The sequence below is a fragment of the Hypanus sabinus genome, chromosome 6, assembly GCF_030144855.1.
Source record: "Hypanus sabinus isolate sHypSab1 chromosome 6, sHypSab1.hap1, whole genome shotgun sequence".
In the NCBI taxonomy this organism is placed as follows: Eukaryota; Metazoa; Chordata; class Chondrichthyes; order Myliobatiformes; family Dasyatidae; genus Hypanus; species Hypanus sabinus.
The window spans coordinates 50275233-50295311 of NC_082711.1; the positions used below are offsets into that span (position 1 = coordinate 50275233).

The 20079-nt window shown below is 41.9% G+C and overlaps 1 protein-coding gene across 1 annotated transcript in view; it reads left to right on the forward strand.

Moving 5' to 3' along the window:
- LOC132395455 (phosphatidylinositol 5-phosphate 4-kinase type-2 alpha) overlaps positions 1-10484 on the forward strand; it is a 230376-nt gene extending 219892 nt beyond the window's left edge. Inside the window, exons 9-10 of the mRNA XM_059972099.1 lie at positions 3699-3802; positions 8324-10484. Of these exons, the coding sequence (XP_059828082.1) occupies positions 3699-3802; positions 8324-8404 (185 nt within the window). The 3' untranslated portion in view covers positions 8405-10484. The remainder of the gene's footprint in view (positions 1-3698; positions 3803-8323) is intronic.
- Positions 10485-20079: the final 9595 nt, after the last annotated feature.

Below are 20079 nucleotides of genomic sequence, written 5' to 3' on the forward strand. Positions count from 1 at the left end.
CACACAACACATAAAATAATATTACAACAAATACATTAACAAGCAATAATGTATATTGCAGAATACTGACATTTAGCATAAGGTGCATTTATGAGACAAGTTAAGAAGCAAACTGTATAACGCTTCTGGCGCTTCATAAGTGAAAAGGTCTGGGTGGTGTCAGGGAGTTCAGTATTCTGACGGCTGGGGAAGAAGCTCTTTCCCATCCTAACAGTCCTTGTCCTAATGCAACAGTTTTTGAGATTGTGGAACGGATGGGCAGGATATTCAACAATGCTTAGGGCTCTGTGTATGCAATGCTCCTGATAAATCTATCGGATAGGTGGAAGAGAGACCCTGATTATTCTCCCAGCAGTTCTGTGCTCTAAAGAAAACTCCCCCAGGAGAGCCAGTCTTCATTCATGATGAAAAGCCTCCAGATCTGGAAAAATATCCACAAATCTTTCCTGCGAGCATTTGAACATGTAACGAATGAAGAGATGGCCCAGTCTCTTCTGACTAGAGGCCTGTGCAATCGAAAACCAAAGTGCCACAGGTGCTGGGAATGCGAATAACTAGTCAGGTTAGGCACCATCTGTGGAAAGAGGAACAGAGCTAATGTTTCATGTTAAGGTTCCTTTCTCGGCTGATGGATCTGATAAACGCTGATTCACCTGATCAGGAGTGGAAGAAACCTGCACCCTTACGTAGTACTGGTGCAGACAGTGTAGAGAAGTGAAATCCCTGTTGTTTTGCACTTGTATTTTTTAATATTCTCTTTACTTCCCTGGGGCTTTTTGGAGCTACTTACCCTGCACTAGAGGGAGTGGCTTTAGGGTGAGAGGGGAAAGTTAGAGTGAGGAAACCGGAATGCGTTACCTCCCACAAACTCCCCCCCCCCCCCCCCTCACCCTAGTGGAAGCAGACACAGTAGTGGCATTTGGACAGTCACAAGATTGTGAAGGGAATGGAGGAAAATGGATTATTTGCAGGCAGATAGGATGGTTTCATTTGACACTGTGGATGGTTTAGACATGTGGCCCAAAGGACCTTATTCCTATGCTTTACTCTTTGTTTGCTAAAATTGCCTGATGATGCTCTTCTGTTAAAATCATTGTGTCATTTGTTAATCTTTCTAACCACAAAATAACCCTCACAGCCATAAATTTCTTGAACCTCAGTCAACTCCCTCCTGATGTTCTTATTCCACCCATGTCTCTCAAAAAACTTCTGCAGCCAGGAGCACTAAAGTTCTATTTTTACCTTTCTTTAATTCACATTTCAGTCATAGAAGCAATATCATACTTCCACAGCTTCTGCTGTGCCATCAGGTTTGCCCTTAGCATTTGTAGATGTTACCATGTGAACAGAATGTAGTTTCTTTTATTCTATCAAAGCAGTGTTGTTCCTCTCTGCACCTAGTGGTGCATCAGGCAGCAATCTTTTCTGTTTTTTACGAGGCCAAGTTGCTAGCTCAATGCTCATGGATGCAATGAGTGCCAGGTGCCAGCCAGATTCGAACCCAGGACTACTCACCTCAAAGTCCAGTGCAGATGCCACTATACCACCAGTTGTCTTCATTGAAGCAGTGTACCCAAACCAAAATACTCCTGATCAAGGATCCTTTGAAATGATCACTGTAAATTACTACTTTTTCCACAACAGCAATATTTATTGGCTTTGAGAAGATTTACAGTTCAATACTAATTAATGCCAGCTTTCCAACAGAACTGACTATGTTATGATTTGGAAATCCCCACACGGAGCCTATAATTCCGGTATAGAAGAAAACCATTAATTTAAATTATAATCAAACTGAGATCCTAGAATCAAAATAATAATGCTCCAGCCTACATTATACAGAGAAATTGGAGTGTTACAGACTACATAATGATAGGTTAACTATTATCAGGAGGAGCCTAGATGTGGGAAACGTAACATAGTGGGCAGCGTGAGATAATCTCGCTCTGTACCTGATACCTGACTTGGACCAACTCACACTAATAACGAAAAGAAATAAATGCTTTATTTCTGGCATTTTCCATTGTTGGCAGTATTTTGTTCTTCTATAATCCCTTTCATGATATATCAACTGCATGATTTTATTTTATTTTACCCATGGCTTTGAGTTTTAAAAATTCCATTTCAAGTTTTGAAATAAGTTTGATAGCCTGCAGTCAATAAGACAAATTCACTGCAGTCAACTTTTAAGCAAGGGTCAGGCTAAATCAAATCTAGAAACAGTTTCAGAATCAGAATCAGGTTTAATATGGCAAACACGAGGAAATCTGTAGATGCTGGAAATTCAAGCAACACACACAAAATGCTGGTGGAACACAGCAGGCCAAGCAGCATCTATAGGTGTCCTGACGAAGGGTCTTGGCCCGAAATATCAACTGTACTTCTTCCTATAGATGCTGCCTGGCCAGCTGCGTTCCACCAGCATTTTGTGTGTGTTGCTCAGGTTTACTATCACTGGCCTGTGTTGTGAAATCTGTTAACTTTGCAGCAGCAGTACAATACAATGCATAATAATTGAGAAAAAATTGTGAAATAAGTAAGTGTATATTAAATAGTTAAATTAGTGCAAAAATAGAAATAAAAAAAAGTATGAAGGTGGTGTTCATGGGTTCTGAATGGATACAGAGGGGAAGAAGCTGTCCCTGAATCATTGTTTGTGTACCTTCAGGCATTGAGAAGAGGGCATCACCTGGGTGATGGTGGTCCTTAAAGATGGGCACCGCTCCTTGAAGATGTTTCAGGCCTATTTCCTTAATATTGGATTGGTGTAGCTATTATATTTCCATTGGTGCCAATTATAGTCTAGTTTAGGAAAAAGATGGGCATCTGATCAATTTAGCACAGAAGCTCAGTTTGTCAGACTTTTATAAAACTCATGTTGTAAATTTAATGCATAGCTGACCTTTAGTCATGCCTACTAGATGGTTCAATAGAAACACAAAACTGAGCTTCAGTGCTAAATTGTTCAGATGCCCATCTGTCTCCTAAATTAGACTATAATTGGCACCAATGGAAATACACAATTATGCCAATCTAATATTGAGGAAATAGGCATGATACATTCCCAACTTTTTATTTCATTCTGTCAAATACAGATAAATAATGAAGGAATAACTAAGCCCTCTGCCAAGGATCACCAGTGTAGTTTGTTTATTTTTTAAAATAGAACACACTACAAAAATATGCTTTAAGCATTCAAAATATTTTTTTAATTATACAGCGCGCCTAAATAATTTACATTAATTTCTACACCTAGATGGAATGATATAAAAAATCTTTGGAGGATAATTACATGAAGCGATAGTTGTATTAGACATTTCTCTTGTCTATATAGACTGCTTCTGTTTCTCCCCTCGCCCCACTTTCTTTGCAGACTCAGTATTTTGAATATCCACTGACACCTGGTGCCATCCCATTGATTTACTTTTATGTTAGTATCCAGTCATAAGCGAGTATTCTTGTGGGATTTATGAGATGCAAAATAGCTTGGTGAAAAAAACTCATTAAATCCCAATGAGAATAAACATTCTTCAGTTGTAAAAAGAGAAATGGGAAATTTGTTATATGTTCCCACTGCAACTTGTCTTGTACAAGTTATTTCACAGTAATAACCTTATTTAATATTTTCCAACTGGATAATACATCTTTGCCTTTGTTATAACCACATCTTGTTCACATACTCAATATTTATTTTCCAGATTCCCAGAGGAAGGAGGTGTACTTCTTGGGAATTATTGACATTCTGACACATTATGATGCAAAGAAGAAAGCAGCACATGCTGCCAAAACAGTCAAACATGGTGTAAGTAATTTCTGCTTTCATATTTTTTTACATAATTGCTTTGAGGTCTAAAGCACAACCAAAGAGAGTCAGATATAGCGACAGAAACATGAGAAAATCTGCAGATTCTGGAAATCCAAGGCAAAGCACACAAATTGCTGGAGGAATTCAGCAGGTCAGGCAGCATCTATGGAAATAAATAAGCAGTCGGTGTTTCATGCTGAGACCTCTCATCAGGACTGGATAAAAGCTGTGAAGATGAGAGTCAGATATAGGAGCAGAATTTAGACCATTCTGCTCATCAAGTCTCATCCACCATTCAATCACGGCTGACTTGTTTTCCACCAACCACATTCTTCTGTCTTCTCCCTGTAATTCCTAACCCAGTTACCAATCAAGAACCTATCAATCTCTGCCTTAAAGGCACCCAGTGACTTGGTCTTCACAACCCTCTGTGGGAATGAATTCAACAAATTCTACCACCCACCCACCCACCTTCCACTGGCAGAAGAAATTCCTCCTCGTCCCCCTCCAAAAGTGGTGTCCTTTAGTTCTGAGTCTGCCCTTTAATTCTCACTTCCCTATCGATGGAAGTATGCTCTCTATGTCTGCTGAATCCTAGTATTCCAGTCTTTGGTAGGTTTCAATGAGATTCCACCCCCACCCACCCTGTCATTCTGAGCTTCATTGTGTACAGAGCCAGAGCCATCAAACATTCCTCAAATATCGAGCCTGTCATTCTCGTGCATCTCCTCTGGACCTTTTCCTTAGAAGTAGGGCCCAAGATTACTGTCAGAATTGCAAGCATATTGTAACTTTAGGGAGAAGGTAGTTTTGTTCTTTGATTTACACTAAATTAATGTGGATATTGTTTTTCAATCCTAAAACTATCCAACTATCCTGAACACGGTATGCTCCACTAAGGTCCAAAACACACATGATCTACTTTCACACAGCAGCCCATTCTGACAGGTGTGACTCTGCTGGAAGCTCGCAATCTTTTAGCCCCATCTGCCTATCCGAGTGGAAGTAAAAGATGTTGGCCTAGGTTTTGCTGCATCTTGCAGTTCCATGTGGAACGGCCAGGATTTCTTTGTATGAGGGAATCTGTTCTTGGATCGTACGCCAACTTATATCTGCAGAGTCCACTATTTATTTAAATTAGCAGTTATTGTCAGTAATTTGTAAAACTTCAGGAAAGAAGGATAGTGAATAAGGAAAAAAGATAACTTACATTTTTAAACTATTTCTGGAAAGTGTCTAATTGTTTTAATTTAGACTTGGGCAATGTATTAAAGGATATGGCCCTAATTCAAGCAAATGGGATTAGTGTTGATGGACAAAACAGTCATCTTGGACACAATGGGCTAAATGGCCATTTCTGTGCTGCAGAACTGTAGGACTCTGTATAGGGCATTGGTGAAAACATACTTGGAGCACTATGTATTGGCCTCTTTACTTATGAAAGGATATTGATGATTGGAAGCAGTTCAGGTAGTTTACTAGACTGATACCTGGAAGAGGCAAGCTATTTTATGAGGAAAGATTGGGCAGGCCTAGTTTGTATGTGCTGCAGTTTTGAAAACTGAGAGGGGTCGTTGATGGAACCATATCAAATCCAGAGTGGTTTTGGCATGGTTGATACCAAAATGTATTTCCTTTTGTGGAAGAGTTAGAACTAGGCATTACTGTTTGAAAATACATTCAATTATAAGGTAAGGCTACTTTACTAGATATAGGAGTGGAACCCAGTATGGTTTTCTGCTGCTGTAGTCCATTCAAGGTTTGACGTGTTGTGTATTCAGAGATGTTCTTCAGTACACCTCTGTTGTAACACGTGGTTATTTGACTTACTTACACCTTTCAGTCAACTTGAACCAATCTGGCCATTCTTATATAACTATATAACCATATAACAATTACAGCACAGAAACAGGCCATCTCGGCCCTTCTAGTCCGTGCCGAACGCTTAGTCCCACCTACCTGCACTCAGCCCTCTAGCCCTCTTCTCTAACCTCTCTCAATAACAAGATGTTTTCATCCATGGAGCTGCCACCCACTGGATGTTTTTTGTTTCTTGTACCAACCTCTGTAAGGTCTAGAGACTGCTGTGCGTTTAAATCCCAGGAGATCAGCAGTTTCTGAGATTCTCAAACCACCATGTCTGGCACAACAAAGCCACAGTCAAAGTCACTTAGGTCACATTCCTTCCCCATTCTGATGTTTGGTCTGAACAACAACTGAATCAGAGTCAGTTTAATATCACCGGCATATGCCCTGAAATTTGTTGTTTTGTGGCAGCAGTACTCTGCAATACATAATAACTTTTAAATGCTTTAAATTAAATCAATATTTCCTCAAAATATAAATTAATTGAGTTGTAAAAAATGTGAGCAGAAAATAGTGAAGTAGTGTTCATGGATTCATTGTCCATTCAGAAATCTGATGGTGGAGGGGAAGGAGCTGTTCCTGAAACATTGAGTGTGTGTCTTCAGGCTCCATAACTACTCCTTGATAGTAGTGATGAGAAGAGGTCAAGTCCTGGATGGTGGAGTCTCAATGATGGATGCCACATTTGAAGGTGTCCTCAGTGCTGGAGAGGCTAGTGTCCATGATGGAGCTGCTGTGTTTACAACTTCCTGCAGCTTTTTCCGATCCTTTGCAGTGGCCGCTCCATACCAAACGGTGAAGCAACCAGTTAGAGTACTCTCCATGGTACACCTGTAGAAATTTGCAAGGTGTTTGGTGACATGCCAAGCATCCTCAAACTCCTAATGAAATATAGCTGCTGTCATGCCTTCTTTGTAATTACATCAGTATGTTAGACCCAGGATAGATCTTCTGAGATGTTGACACCCAGGAACTTGAAATTGCTCACCCTTTCCACTGCTGATCCCTCAGATAGGATTGCTGTGTGTTCCCTTGACTTCCCTTTCCTGAAGTCCACAATCAATTCCTTGATCTTACTGATGTTGAGTGCATGGCTGTTGTTAACACACCATATACCTCCTTGTCACCACCTGAAATTCTGCCAACAGTAGTTGTGTCATCAACAAATTTATAGGTGGCATTTGAGCTGTACCTAGCAACACAGTCATGGGTGTAGAGTGCGTAGACCAGTGGACTAAGCACACATCCTTGAGGTGCACCAGTGTTGATTCTGAGCGAGTTATTTCCAGTCTACACAGACTGTAGTCTGTTGCTGAGGAAGTCAAGAATTCAGTTGCAGGGTGAGGTACAGAGGCCCAGGTTTTGGAGCTTGTTGATTGGAACTAAGGTCTTGATTGTGTTGTATGTCTAAACCTCTTGACCATGTCTACATGCTTTTATGCTTTGAGATGTTGCTACATGATTGGCTGATTAGATATTTGCATTAATGAGCAAGCGTATAAATATACCTAATAAAGTGGCCACTAAGTGTAAATGGCCACTAATTTGAGATAGAGACGAGTCAAAAACTTTTCTCTATGGGCCATGAATCTTTGCAGCTCTTCCTCCAAAGGGCAGAGGAAGCATAGTCTCTGAATATTTTTAAGGAAGAGGCTAATACATCCTTGATAAGCAAAGGGATGAAAGGTTGTCACAAATAATCACAAATGCAGAATTGAGGTTCCAAACTAAATTAGTTATGACCTTAAAAGGTGGAGCAGACTCGAGGCCTATCCCTGCTTGTAATATATTTCTCTGTATGGGGGTATATCATTTTTAATTATTTTGAAGTGCATTTAGTTATATATTTTTTGTTATTTATATTTAATCTTTCCTCAGTTCTTCACAATGTCTCTGACAGCTTTGACAGATATGTTAAACACAAGGTGGGCATTTACTACCTATCAAAGGCTTCCAGAGTGGTGTCATGAGGTAGGGGCGAGCTTCATCCCATTGCATCTTCCAAGGCTCTGCCACCACTCAGGACCTCATTGCTTGACTCCAGGACCATCTGGGCCCGAAAGGTCCAATGAATTTGACTTTCCAGGCCCTAAGATGACAAGTTTTGGGTGAATTAAAGATATGGACAACACCTGGCAAGGCATGAAAATTTGGGCAATTGTGATAAAACACAGAGAGCTGCCCAGTATTACCATTCAAATAATGCCATCAGCACCAGATTCAATTGCTATTTGTCTTTTGTGCTATCTGTGTGCTTATTGGATGTCAGATCTGTCTTTCTTCAAAAGCTCTCCACAGCTGAGATGAGAAATGAGCAATGAGAAAGGGGCAATGAGAAATTATTCTAGTAACCAATAATTCATTGGTACAATACAAATGTTCCTCAGCTTAATGAGAGGTTTGAGCACAAACAAGATTCTTCCATTCTACAATTTATAATTAATAACTAGTGAATAATTATCCACTGTTCACATGGGGCTCAGTCATCGGAAAGAAATGAATGGCAGTAATTGGCTCATACATTATTCCCTCTAAGGATTTTTAAAGAAAAAAATATTTATTCAAAGTCTCCTATTGGCAAAATATGTTTAGATAAATGCATCTGAAAGTTAATAAATGGAGAGTGATAATTGTATATTCTTCCATTTGTAGGCTGGTGCAGAAATCTCCACTGTGAATCCAGAGCAGTACTCGAAACGCTTTGTGGAATTTATCACCAGTATTTTGACATAGCCGAACATGTGCAACAACTGGGAGGGGTGACAATGACTTTGGAATGAAATGGGCTCTAAGAAGTGACACCTACAGCATTTGTCTTGATGAAAGCATTCCCTTGTTTACATCTTCTAATTATGACTGTCGGAAAATAGCTTTAACTGCTTCCTGAAAATCCCAGCACAATTCTCCCAATTAATGACTTTGTTTTGTGGGAAGAATATAAAAACGGTTGGAGTGCACTGCAGAAGCAACCCTCTGAGACCAGCTGTGATGGAACTTTGTGGGGAGAGGTACTTTGAATGGGAAGAAACTGCATGTTAGTTGACACACAGTAATTACTGGTATCAAATTATAAACTGTGGATCAGTTTATCACTTGAACTGAAAGATTGAGAGCAGTATTTGTTTAACTTGCTAATGTTACACTTCTGTCGTGTACACTGGCACTCCTCAACATGGCTTCATAGTTTATCATTTCCTCAAAGGGAATTCTGTCATAATAAAATCTTAAAACTTCTGTAGAATTATGTAGAAATAAGTATGTCTCATCCCCACTTTGGAGGCTTGTATTATAGGTGTTTAAAGTTGTAATTCTTTCAGGGATGAAATCCAATTAAGAATACAATTTTAAAAAATTCAGCCCCTCCCAAAAAATTAACTGAATTGTTATATGGTATGGAAAAGATGTGCTTTAATTGTTAAGATCTGCCTTATTTTTATTTCACATGAGTTTGGGCAACATTTTACTACATTTCTGTTTTTTTTTTGCTTTTGGAAAGAAAAGTGTAAGATAAGGAATATGAAGTCACATGGGTTATTTTGTACACATCAAATCCATTGTGTTTGTAATTGAAATAGAGTGGGAAGTGAAATAACATTTGTAATACCTAAGACCTAAGAATATCATTTGTAATTTAGGTCATTTAGGGTCATAATTTCACAATGCATAAACCAGATTCAGGATTTTAAAGAATTCTTATTCTGGGATATGCAGCCCATATTGTTGCATAGTGAACAGCTTTCCCTTATAAATATGGTTTACAATAAAATGGCATTGGATAAAGACTATTCTTAATGATGATCTAAGCGTTCCTCCCAAAATCAAATATGGAATGTTACAACCTTTCATTCTTTCGCATTGATGTAGGCTCTGGAAACACAATGATAGTGTTTCAGATTTCATGGTTGCATTTACGTTCCTCCAACATTATGTCGGGTGGGGTTATTTTGTAAATATGTAATAAATGGTTGCCTAAAACTTTTTAGTGCTCATCTGTGAATTGATCTTTTCTGTACTACTTCCACTGTCTCATTAATTATGGAGGTTATGCCTTGTTCAGTAAAATGTGCTTAATTCCATCAAAAATACACTGTGCAACAAGTGTGCCTTTATTTGAGGTAAATCTTGGAAAACGCTCTTATGACGATACAGATTCCACTGGCGGCTGTGCCATCCCCAGCAGATGGAAATATAAGCAAGCAAAGGAGTGCCAGAATATCTTTCCTATTAAAAATGTGTCATTGTTGTTTGGACTGCAATTTTTTTTAAAAGAAGTGCTTCACATTAGGTAGCAATTTTACCTAAGTTGTACTAGGATTCTAGCGAGGATCAGCATCTTCAGTGGCCAAAGGCAATATCATCCATGTGGTATGTAATAATTTAACATGGTTTTGTTACTCTTGGTATAGTGATGTTAACACTGTAATGTAAATGTACAGTTATATATTTTATGTATTTAAAAGAAAATTCCATAATCTTTGTGCCGGTCACTTTCATTTCAAATTTTCTGTAGGATGCTATAGTTTCCATTAGTACTAGGACTGCAAGAAACAAGTCCCACCTGGGGGGGTGGGGTGTAAAAATGAGGTACACGTACCAAGATATTTAGATAAAACCTTCCTTCCGTGGCTCACCTGTGTATTTTAAATCCTTTTGGCAGCTTACAATATAATGCACAATGTTTTGTCTGTTATTCATTCATGAAGATAAAATGTATTTTTGTTTAAGTGAGGCAACCTTATAAAATATGTAATAGTGCTGCATTTGACACACTCCATACCTAAGCTTTGCTTTATGAAATAAAGTGCCCTGTTGTCTCAAAGAATATTGGAACAAGTGTTACTTTCATGTTGGTGATTAAAATGGAATTGCCTATCTTCGCATTTCCTAAAGCAGATGGGAAAAACATCAAACTGATCCCCAGCAGCAGTTTGAGTTCTTATCCAGTCACTGCATTTGACCAGTCCTTCCTTAATAGACTAGGAAGTACTACTGGGATTGAGCTATCAGTGCAAATAACTGGCCCAGGTGGTAAATATGAGTTTACATCGTCCTGATCCACTGTTGACAATTTTCCGCACAAGTCATACTGACCCCAAATGGCAAACATGATGACGCCATGCAAACAGAACATTCACAAAACAGCTGAAAGCAACTTTGATGGTCAGCTAAGCCTTGCCCAGGATTAGCCAACTACACTGTACTGCTGTATCAGAACAGCAAATTTCATGTCAAAAACATCAGTGCTTAACAAATTCTGATTCTGATGTAGATATTAAAGTGAGGGAGGAAAGTTTAAGGAAGATGTGTGGGGCAAGATTTTTTATACAGATGGAGGCAGGTGCTGGGTATGTGCTGCCAAAGTGATTCAAAATTCAAAGTAAATTTATTTTCAAAGTACATATATGTCACCATATACTACCCTGAGATTAATAGAATCAATGAAAAATCACACACAATACTGACAAACACCAGAGTGCAAAAGACAACAAATTGTGCAAATACAAAATGAAAATAATAATAATAAATCAATGTAATAAATATCTCGAGAACATGAGATGAAGAGTCCTTGAAAGTGAGTACATAGGTTGAGGGAGTGATTCAGTGTTGTGGTGAGAGAAGTTATCCCCTCTGGTATGATGGCAGAATATAGCATTAATGGTGAGACCCTTGGCAGTGTGGAGGATCAGAGGGATCTTGGGGCTGAGTCCATAGGACACTCAAAGCTGCTACGCAGGTCAACTCTGTGGTTAAGAAGGCATACGGTGCATTGGCCTTCATCAATCGTGGGATTGAGTTTAGGAGCTAAGAGGTAATGTTGCAGCTATATAGGACCCTGGTCAGACCCCACCTGGAGTACTGCACTCAGTTCTGGTCGCCTCTCTGTAGGAAGGACATGGAAACCTTAGAAAGGGTGCAGAGGAGATTTACAAGGATTTTGCCTGGATTGGGGAGCATGTCTTATGAAAATGGGGTGAGTGAACTTGGCCTTTTCTCCTTGGAGTGATGGGAGATGAGAGGTGACCTGATAGTGGTGTACAGGATAATGAGAGGCATTGATGGTGTGGATAGTCAGAGGCTTTTTCCCAGGGCTGAAGTGACTAGCACGGGAGGGCTAAGGTGCTTGGAAGTAGGTACAGAGGAAATGTCAGGGGTAAGCTTTTTACACAGAGAGTGGTGAGTGCTTGGAATGGACTGCTGGCAGCAGTGGTGGAGGCGGAAATGATAGGGTCTTTTAAGTGACTCCTGGAAAGGTACATGGAGCTTAGAAAAATAGAGGGCTATGGGTAAGCCTAGGTAGTTCTAAAGTAAGGACATGTTTGGCACAGCTTTGTGGGCTGAAGGGCCTGTATTGAGCTGTAGGTTTTCTCTGGTTCAGGAGCCTGATGTTTGAGGGGTAATAACTGTTCCTGAGCCTGGTGGTGTGGGTCCTGAGGTTCCTGTACCACCTCCCTGATGGCAGCAGCGAGAAGAGAGCATAGAGCCTGGGTGATGGGGGTATTTGATGATGGATGCTATGACAGCACTCTGTGTAGGTGTGCTCAATAGTGGGGAGGGCTTTACCCCTGGTGGACTGGGCTGTATCCACTACATACAGTGGCATGTAAGAGGCACTTCAGCAGACATGTGAGTGTGAAGGGCATGGAAGAATATGGATCATGTACAGGCAGATGGGATTAGTTTAATTTGGCATTGTGGGCAGCACAGACATCCTGGGTCAAAGGGCCTGTGTTGTATTATACATCTGGATGTCCTTGATTCATCTATTACAAACAAATAGCATTCCCACAGCTGCTCTACTCCACCAAAGTGAATGGACTTGATGTTCCTACATCAAGTCAAACCAGGCATGACTGGAGCAGGTAAATTCCCATGTTTTGGTGCTGAGTAATTGCAGCAAGTTCACTGTCTGCCACTACATTTCCTCAGCATAAACATCGCTGAGGATCTCACATGTTCTGTACATTCTGGCTGTGTGGTGAAAAAAGCACAACAATGCCTCTTCCGCCTCAGACAATTGAAGTTTGGTATGGGCCCCCAAATCCTAAGAACTTTATACAGAGGCACAATTAAGAGCATCCTGACTGGCTGCATCACTGCCTGGTATAGGAACTGAACTTCTCTCAATCGCAGGACTCTGCAAAGAGAGGTGCGGACAGCCCAACACGTATGTAGATGTGAACTTCCCACTGTTCAGGACACTTACAACGATAGGTGTGTAAAAAGGGCCCGAAGGATCATTGAGGACACGAGCCACCCCAACCACAAACTGTTCCAGTTGCTACCATCTGGGAAACGGTACCTCAGCATAAAAGCCAGGACAAACAGGGTCCGGGACAGCTTCTTCCACCAGGCCATCAGACTGATGAATTCATGCTGACACACTGCTGTATTTCTATGTTATATTGACTATCCTGTTGTACATACTATAAATTACCATAAGCTGCACATTTATACTGAGACGTAACGTATAAAATTTTACTCCTCGTGTATATGAAGGATGTAAGTAATAAAGTCAATTTAACACATCTACATGAGAGTACAGTTAGCAAACAGAGGATTGGGACTGGAGCATTGGCTTGAAATTCCACACGTGGTGTAGATGCCACCGTTCAGCATGAGGCTGCCAGTGTGTCCTGGCACAGTGAGTGATAGAAACCACAGGCGATGGCTGCCTTGGTGAGTAGTTCTGACTATATCATGTTTTCTGTAATTTCTCTATGCAGACATCTGGTCAATGGAGCAGCTCCCATAGAGGAATGAAGGAAACAAATGTCACATAGTTGGGGAAAAGCCAAGGAGGTCTCAATGCTTTTTTAACAAATAATCACTTGGTCAAATTGAGGTGAATGACGGGCACTGGTTCCATGGGGCATTACTTAGTGTCAGTAGATTGGCTCCAGCACGTTGCAAGTCTTCAAACATGGAGGTCTAATTTGTGCTGAAGGTCAGATATATTGTCTGACCACTCCTTCCACCAGTGGACACTGATGTGCTGAGCAGAGGGGGCTGATATACAAAGGACAACCCTACAATAAAAAGAATTTTTTAAACTTTACTAATAATTACAAACAATAAGTACTTTAAGTTCACTCACTGTTAAAACAGATCCATTTTGACTATTTGTTAAATAGTAGGTAGTACAAAAACATTTGACAGTGGTGTCCTATCAAAGCCTGTTAAGGCACAGCCTGTGCCAATTGTTGCCCACTCTGTTCTAAAGGGAACCCTAGGGGTGGGCAATCAGCAGCTGCTCTTCAGAAAGCAAGTGCAGATGGAAGGCACCATGGGCAATATGATAAGGTAGCAGGTCAAATTCAGCAGAAAATGGGGAACTACTGACTACCACCCAGCTTTTTACCATATGGCATCACTGTAAGGAGACTGTACATTCTCCACGTGACTGCGTGGGTTTCCTCTGAGTACTCTGGTTTCCAGCTGCATTTCAAAAACGTACGGGTTAATTAGTCAAGTGGGTGTAATTGGGCACAGTCTTGTTGGGAGTCAGTCATAAGCAAAATGCAGAGGATAGTGGGCTAATTAGTCACATGGGTATAAGTTGAATGCCACAGTCTCATTGGACTGGAAGGGCCTGTTACCTTGTTGATCTCTATAGAAATAATAAACAAATAACTAGTTTATTACTAACAAAAAGAGCCAAGAGCACCTCCAATGATAAGACTGGGCAGAATCAATATGGATTTATGAAAAGGAAATTGGATTGAAAATATTGTTATATTGAGAAAAAATAGAGGAACCAGTTGGATGCTATGTATTTGTGCTCCCACAGGACTTTGATAAGGAATCACACAATAGCTAATTAAACTTTGAGTACATGGTATTAGGAGTAATATACTGGAGTGAACTGAAGTTTAGGTATGAGACAGAAAACAAGAGAGTAGGAATAAAGCACTTATTTTCAGGTTGGGAGGATAAGACAACTTGGGGAACTGCTGGAATTTAATCACGAACAAGAGGAAGTCTGCAGATATTGGAAATTAAAACAACACACACAAAATGCCTGAGGAACTCAGCAGGCCAGGCAGCATCTATGGAAAAGAGTACAGTCAACGTTTTGGGCTGAAACCCTTCAGCAGGACTGGAGAAAAAAAGCTGAGATTTTAAAGGTGGAGAGGGAATACCAAGCCATTGTCACCCACACCATCACCAACCTTATTGACTCTGGGGATCTCCCATCCACTACCACCAAACTCATAGTTCCCGCACCCCACACCTCCTATCCAAGATCCACAAACCCGCTTGCCCAAGTCAGAATCAAGAGTGGAAGAAGCCGTTCTTGAATCGCTGAGCATGTGCCTTTAGGCTTCTGTATCTTCTTCCTGATGGTAACAGTGAGAAAAGGGCATGCCCTGGGTGCTGGAGGTCTTTAATAATGGACACTGCCATTCTCAGACACTGCTCCCTGAAGATGTCCTGGGTACTTTGAGGCTAGTACCCAAGATGGAGCTGACTAGATCTACAATCTTCTGCAGCTTCTTTCAGTCCTGTGCAGTAGCCCCTCCATACCAGACAATGATGCAGCCTGTCAGAATGCTCTCCATGGTACCACTATAGAAGTTTTTGAGTGTATTTGTTGTCATGCCAAATCTCTTCAAACTCCTGATAAAATATAGCCGCTGTCTTGCCTTCTTTATAACTACATCAATATGTTGGGATCAGGTTAGATCCTCAGAGATCTTGACACCCAGGAACTTGAAGCTGCTCGCTCTCTCCACTTTTGATCCCTCTTTGAGGATTGGTTTGTGTTCCTTTGTCTTACCCTTCCACAATCAGCTCTTTCATCTTACTGATGTTGAGTGCAAGGTTGTTGCTGTGGCACCATTCCACTAGTTGACATATCTCACTCCTGTACACCCTCTCATCACCTACTGAGATTCTACCAACAATGGTTGTATCGTCAGCAAATTTATAGATGGTACTTGAGCTACGCCTAGCCACACAGTCATGTGTATATAGAGGATAGAGCATTGGGCTAAGCACACACCCCTGAGGTGTGCCAGTGTTGATCGTCAGTGAGGAGGATATGTTATCACCAGTCCACGCAGATTGTGGTCTTCTGGTTAGGAAGTCAAGGATCCAGTTGCAGAGCGAGTTACAGAGGCCCAGGTTCTGTAACTTCTCAATCAGGATTATGGGAATGATGGTATTAAAAGCTGAGCTTTAGTTGATGAACATCATTGTGACGTGTGTTTGTGTTGTCCAGGTGGTCTAAAGCCACGTGGAGAGCCATTGAGACTGCGTCTGCTGTTGACCTATTGTGGCAACAGGCAAATTGCAATGGGTCCAGGTCTTTGCTGAGGCAGGAGTTCAGCCTAGTCATGACCAGCCTCTCAAAGCATTTAATAACTGTCAATGTGAGTGCTACTGGGCAATAGACTCATTGTTTCAGCTTGTTTCTGTCCCACTGAACTCATAACTGCATACCTCAACTGTCTTTTCCCCGTAGTTCAGTCCTTTCCTACCTCTATCCATGACACTGCACGCATCTTTGATATTTTCAAGGATTTTAGGTTCCCTGGACCTCATCATCTTATTTTTTCTGTGGATGTCCAGTTCTTATACACCATCCCCCACCAGGAAGGCCTCAAAGTTCTTTGTTGGTTTCTGGACACCAGATCCAACAAGTTCCCCTCTGCTACCTCTCTCCTCTGCCTAGCAGAACTTGTCCTCACTGTAAATAATTTCTCCTTTTCTCCTTTTCCTCCCACTTTAAAATAATTTCTCCTCCCATTTCCTTCAAACAAAAGGTGTAGCCATGGGCTCTTACACATGGCCCAGCTATGCCTGCCTGTGTGTTGGCTACGTGGAACTGTCTATGTTCCAAGCCTACACTGCTGTCCGTCACCCACTTTTCTTAAGCTATATCAGTGACTGCATTGGTGCTGCTTCCTGCAACTGTGCGGAACTCATCGATTTCATCAACTTAGCCTCCAACTTCCACCCTGTCCTCAAGTTTACCTGGTCCATTTCTGACATCTCTCTCCCCTTTCTCGATCTCACTGCCTCTGTCTCTGGAGACAGCTTATCTACTAATGTCTATTACAAACCCACGGACTCCCACAGCGACCTGAACTATACATCTTCCCACTTGTAAAAACACCATCCCTTTCTCTCAATTCCTCCCTCCGCCACATTTGCCCTCAGGATGAGGCTTTTCATTCCAGAATAGAATAGAATAGTACAGCACATTACAGGCCCTTCAGCCCACAATGTTGTGCTGACCCTCAAACCCTGCCTCACATATAACCCCCTACCTTAAATTCCTCCATATACCTATCTAGTAGTCTCTTAAACTTCACTAGTGTGTCTGCCTCCACCACTGACTCAGGCAGTGCATTCCACGCACCAACCACTCCCTGAGTGAAAAATCTTCCTCTAATATCCCCCTTGAACTTCCCTCCCCTTAACTTAAAGCCATGTCCACTTGTACTGAGCAGTGGTGCCCTGGGGAAGAGGCACTGGCTGTCCACTCTGTCTCTTCCTCTTAATATCTTGTACACCTCTATCATGTCTCCTCTTATCCTCCTTCTCTCCAAAGAGTGAAGTCCTAGCTCCCTTAATCTCTGATCATAACCCATACTCTCTAAACCAGGCAACATTCTGGTAAATCTCCTCTGTACCCTTTCCAGTTCTTCCACATCCTTCCTATAGTGAGGCGACCAGAACTGGACACAGTACTCCAAGTGTGGCCTACCAGAGTTTTATAGAGCTGCACCATTACATCGCATCTCTTAAACTCTATCCCTCGACTTATGAAAGCTAACACCCCATAAGCTTTCTTAGCTACCCTATCTACCTGTGAGGCAACTTTTCAGGGATCTGTGGACATGTACCCCCAGATCCCTCTGCTCCTCCACACTACCAAGTATCCTGCCATTTACTTTGTACTCTGCCTTGGAGTTTGTCCTACCAAAGTGTACCACCTCACACTTCTCCGGGTTGAACTCCATCTGCCACTTCTCAGCCCACTTCTGCATCCTATCAATGTCCCTCTGCAATCTTCGACAATCCTCTACACTATCTACAACACCACCAACCTTTGTGCCATCTGCAAACTTGCCAACCCACCCTTCTACCCCCACATCCAGGTCATTAATAAAAAATCACAAAAAGTAGAGGTCCCAGAACAGATCCTTGTGGGACACCACTAGTCACAACCCTCCAATCTGAATGTACTCCCTCCACCATGACCCTCTGCCTTCTGCAGGCAAGCCAATTCTGAATCCACCTGGCCAAACTTCCCTGGATCCCATGCCTTCTGACTTTCTGAATGAAGGAGATGTCCTCCTCCTTCAAAGAAAGGGGCTTTCCTTCCTCCACTATCAACGCTGCCCTCAACCACATCTCTTCCATTTCATGCACGTCTGCTTACACCCCATCCTCCGGCCACCCTACCAGGGATAGGGTTCCTCTTGTCCTCACCTACCACCTCACCAGCCTCCACGTCCAGCACATAATTTTCTGCAACTTCTGCCATCTCCAACTGGATCCCACCACCAAGTTGATCATTCCCTCACCAATCCCCCCCACCACTTTCTGCTTTCCGCAGGGATTGCTCCCTACGTGACTCCCTTGTCCATTTGCACCCCCTACCAATCTCCCTCAGGGCACTTATCCTTGCAAGCGGAACAAGTGCTACACTTGCCCCTGTACCTCCTCCCTCACTACCATTCAAGGCCCCAAACCATCCTTTCAGGTGAGGCGTCACTTCACCGGTGAGTCTGTTGGGGTCATAAACTGAGTCCGGTGCTCCCAGTGTGGCCTCCTGTATATCGGTGAGACCTGATGCAGATTGGGAGACCGCTTCACCAAGCATTTACGCTCTGTCCGCCAGAAAAAGTGGGAGCTCCCAGTGGCCACACATTTTAATTCCACTTTCCATTCCCTTGGCCTCCTCCACCATCGCGATGATGCCACACTCAGGTTGGTGGAACAACATCTTATATTCCAACCTGATGGCATGAACATCGATTTCTTGAACTTCCGGTAATGCCCCCCCCCCCCCCCACCTTCACTAATCCCCATCTCTATTTCCCTCTCTCACCTTATGTCCTTGCCCGCCCATCACCAGTGTTCCTCCACCCCTGTTCTTTCTTCCATGGCCTTCTGTCTTCTTCTATCAGACTCCCCCTTCTCCAGCCCTGCATCTCCTTGAGCAATCAACTTCCCAGCTCTTTCCTTTATCCCTCCCCCTTCACCTATCACCGTGTGCTTCTCTCTCTCCTCCCGCTGCCATTTAAATTTACTCCTCAGCATTTTTTCCACAGTCCTGTCAAACGGTCTCAGCCTAAAACATCGACTGTACTCTTTTCCATAGATGCTGCCTGGCTTGCTGAGATCCTCCAGCATTTTGTGTGTGTTACTGCAGGAATTGATGCTATGGCCTAGGTGTTCATCTCCATGATTTGAAAGAGGATGCTAAATTATAAAAATACTTATTTATTTAGAGATCAACAAGCCTTTCCGGCCCAACAAGACTGTGCCCAGTTACACCCATTTGACTAATTAATGCTAATGGCGAAAAGCTGGGTGGTGTTTAGATTCTGAGGAGGATAGAGACAGGCATCAAGGGATTGTGGGTAGGCCGTGAAGAATGGCAAGAGCATGACAGAGTGAATGTAATGTGGAAAAATGTATACTTTACCAGACTGGGAGCACTTGATGTTCAGAGGGATCCAGGTAACATTGTACCTAGAATCATTGAAAGTTACTCTCATCGAGCAACTGGGAAGGCTGTTGATATTTACTACAAAATATCCTGAATACCAAAAAAAAACTTTTTAGAATTAGATAGGGTGAGACTGCACCTTGAGTTAATGCAGCAACAAATCACCGGATTGCTTCTTGTGAGGGGGTTGTTATGAAGATAGATACACTCTTGTTTTCAGAAGAATGAGGGGAGATCTTGAAGCATACACAGTTTGCATGTTGCAGGTGCAGGTGCACATCCCCTGGCTGTGTGTCTGGAACCAGCAGCCTTCTCAATGTAAAGGGATGACAAATTAAAATGGAGGTGAGCAAAAGATATTCTTTACACAGTGTGGTGAAATGTTGGAATCCCCAACTAAGAGTGTCATGCTCAAGTCAAAAGCTTATTGAATAGTTTAATTCATGCTTCTATTTCTTATATTCCTGGTGTCGTCTATTTTTCAGCGGGTCGCTTACCAACAGAGGGAGTCACTGGCCCTTTGTATGTGGTGGCTGCCTGATATAGATAGAAGTTGCACTAATGAATCAGTTTAACATTTCTTTCACACCATTTCAATAATGTAATTAAACATTTTCTTCTTTCAACGTGTTCTATATCCTTTACAAAAGAATAACATTTTATTTCTGTAGTGACAATTTGCAAAATCATACTGTGACAAATAAGTTCAGTTGCCCAAATG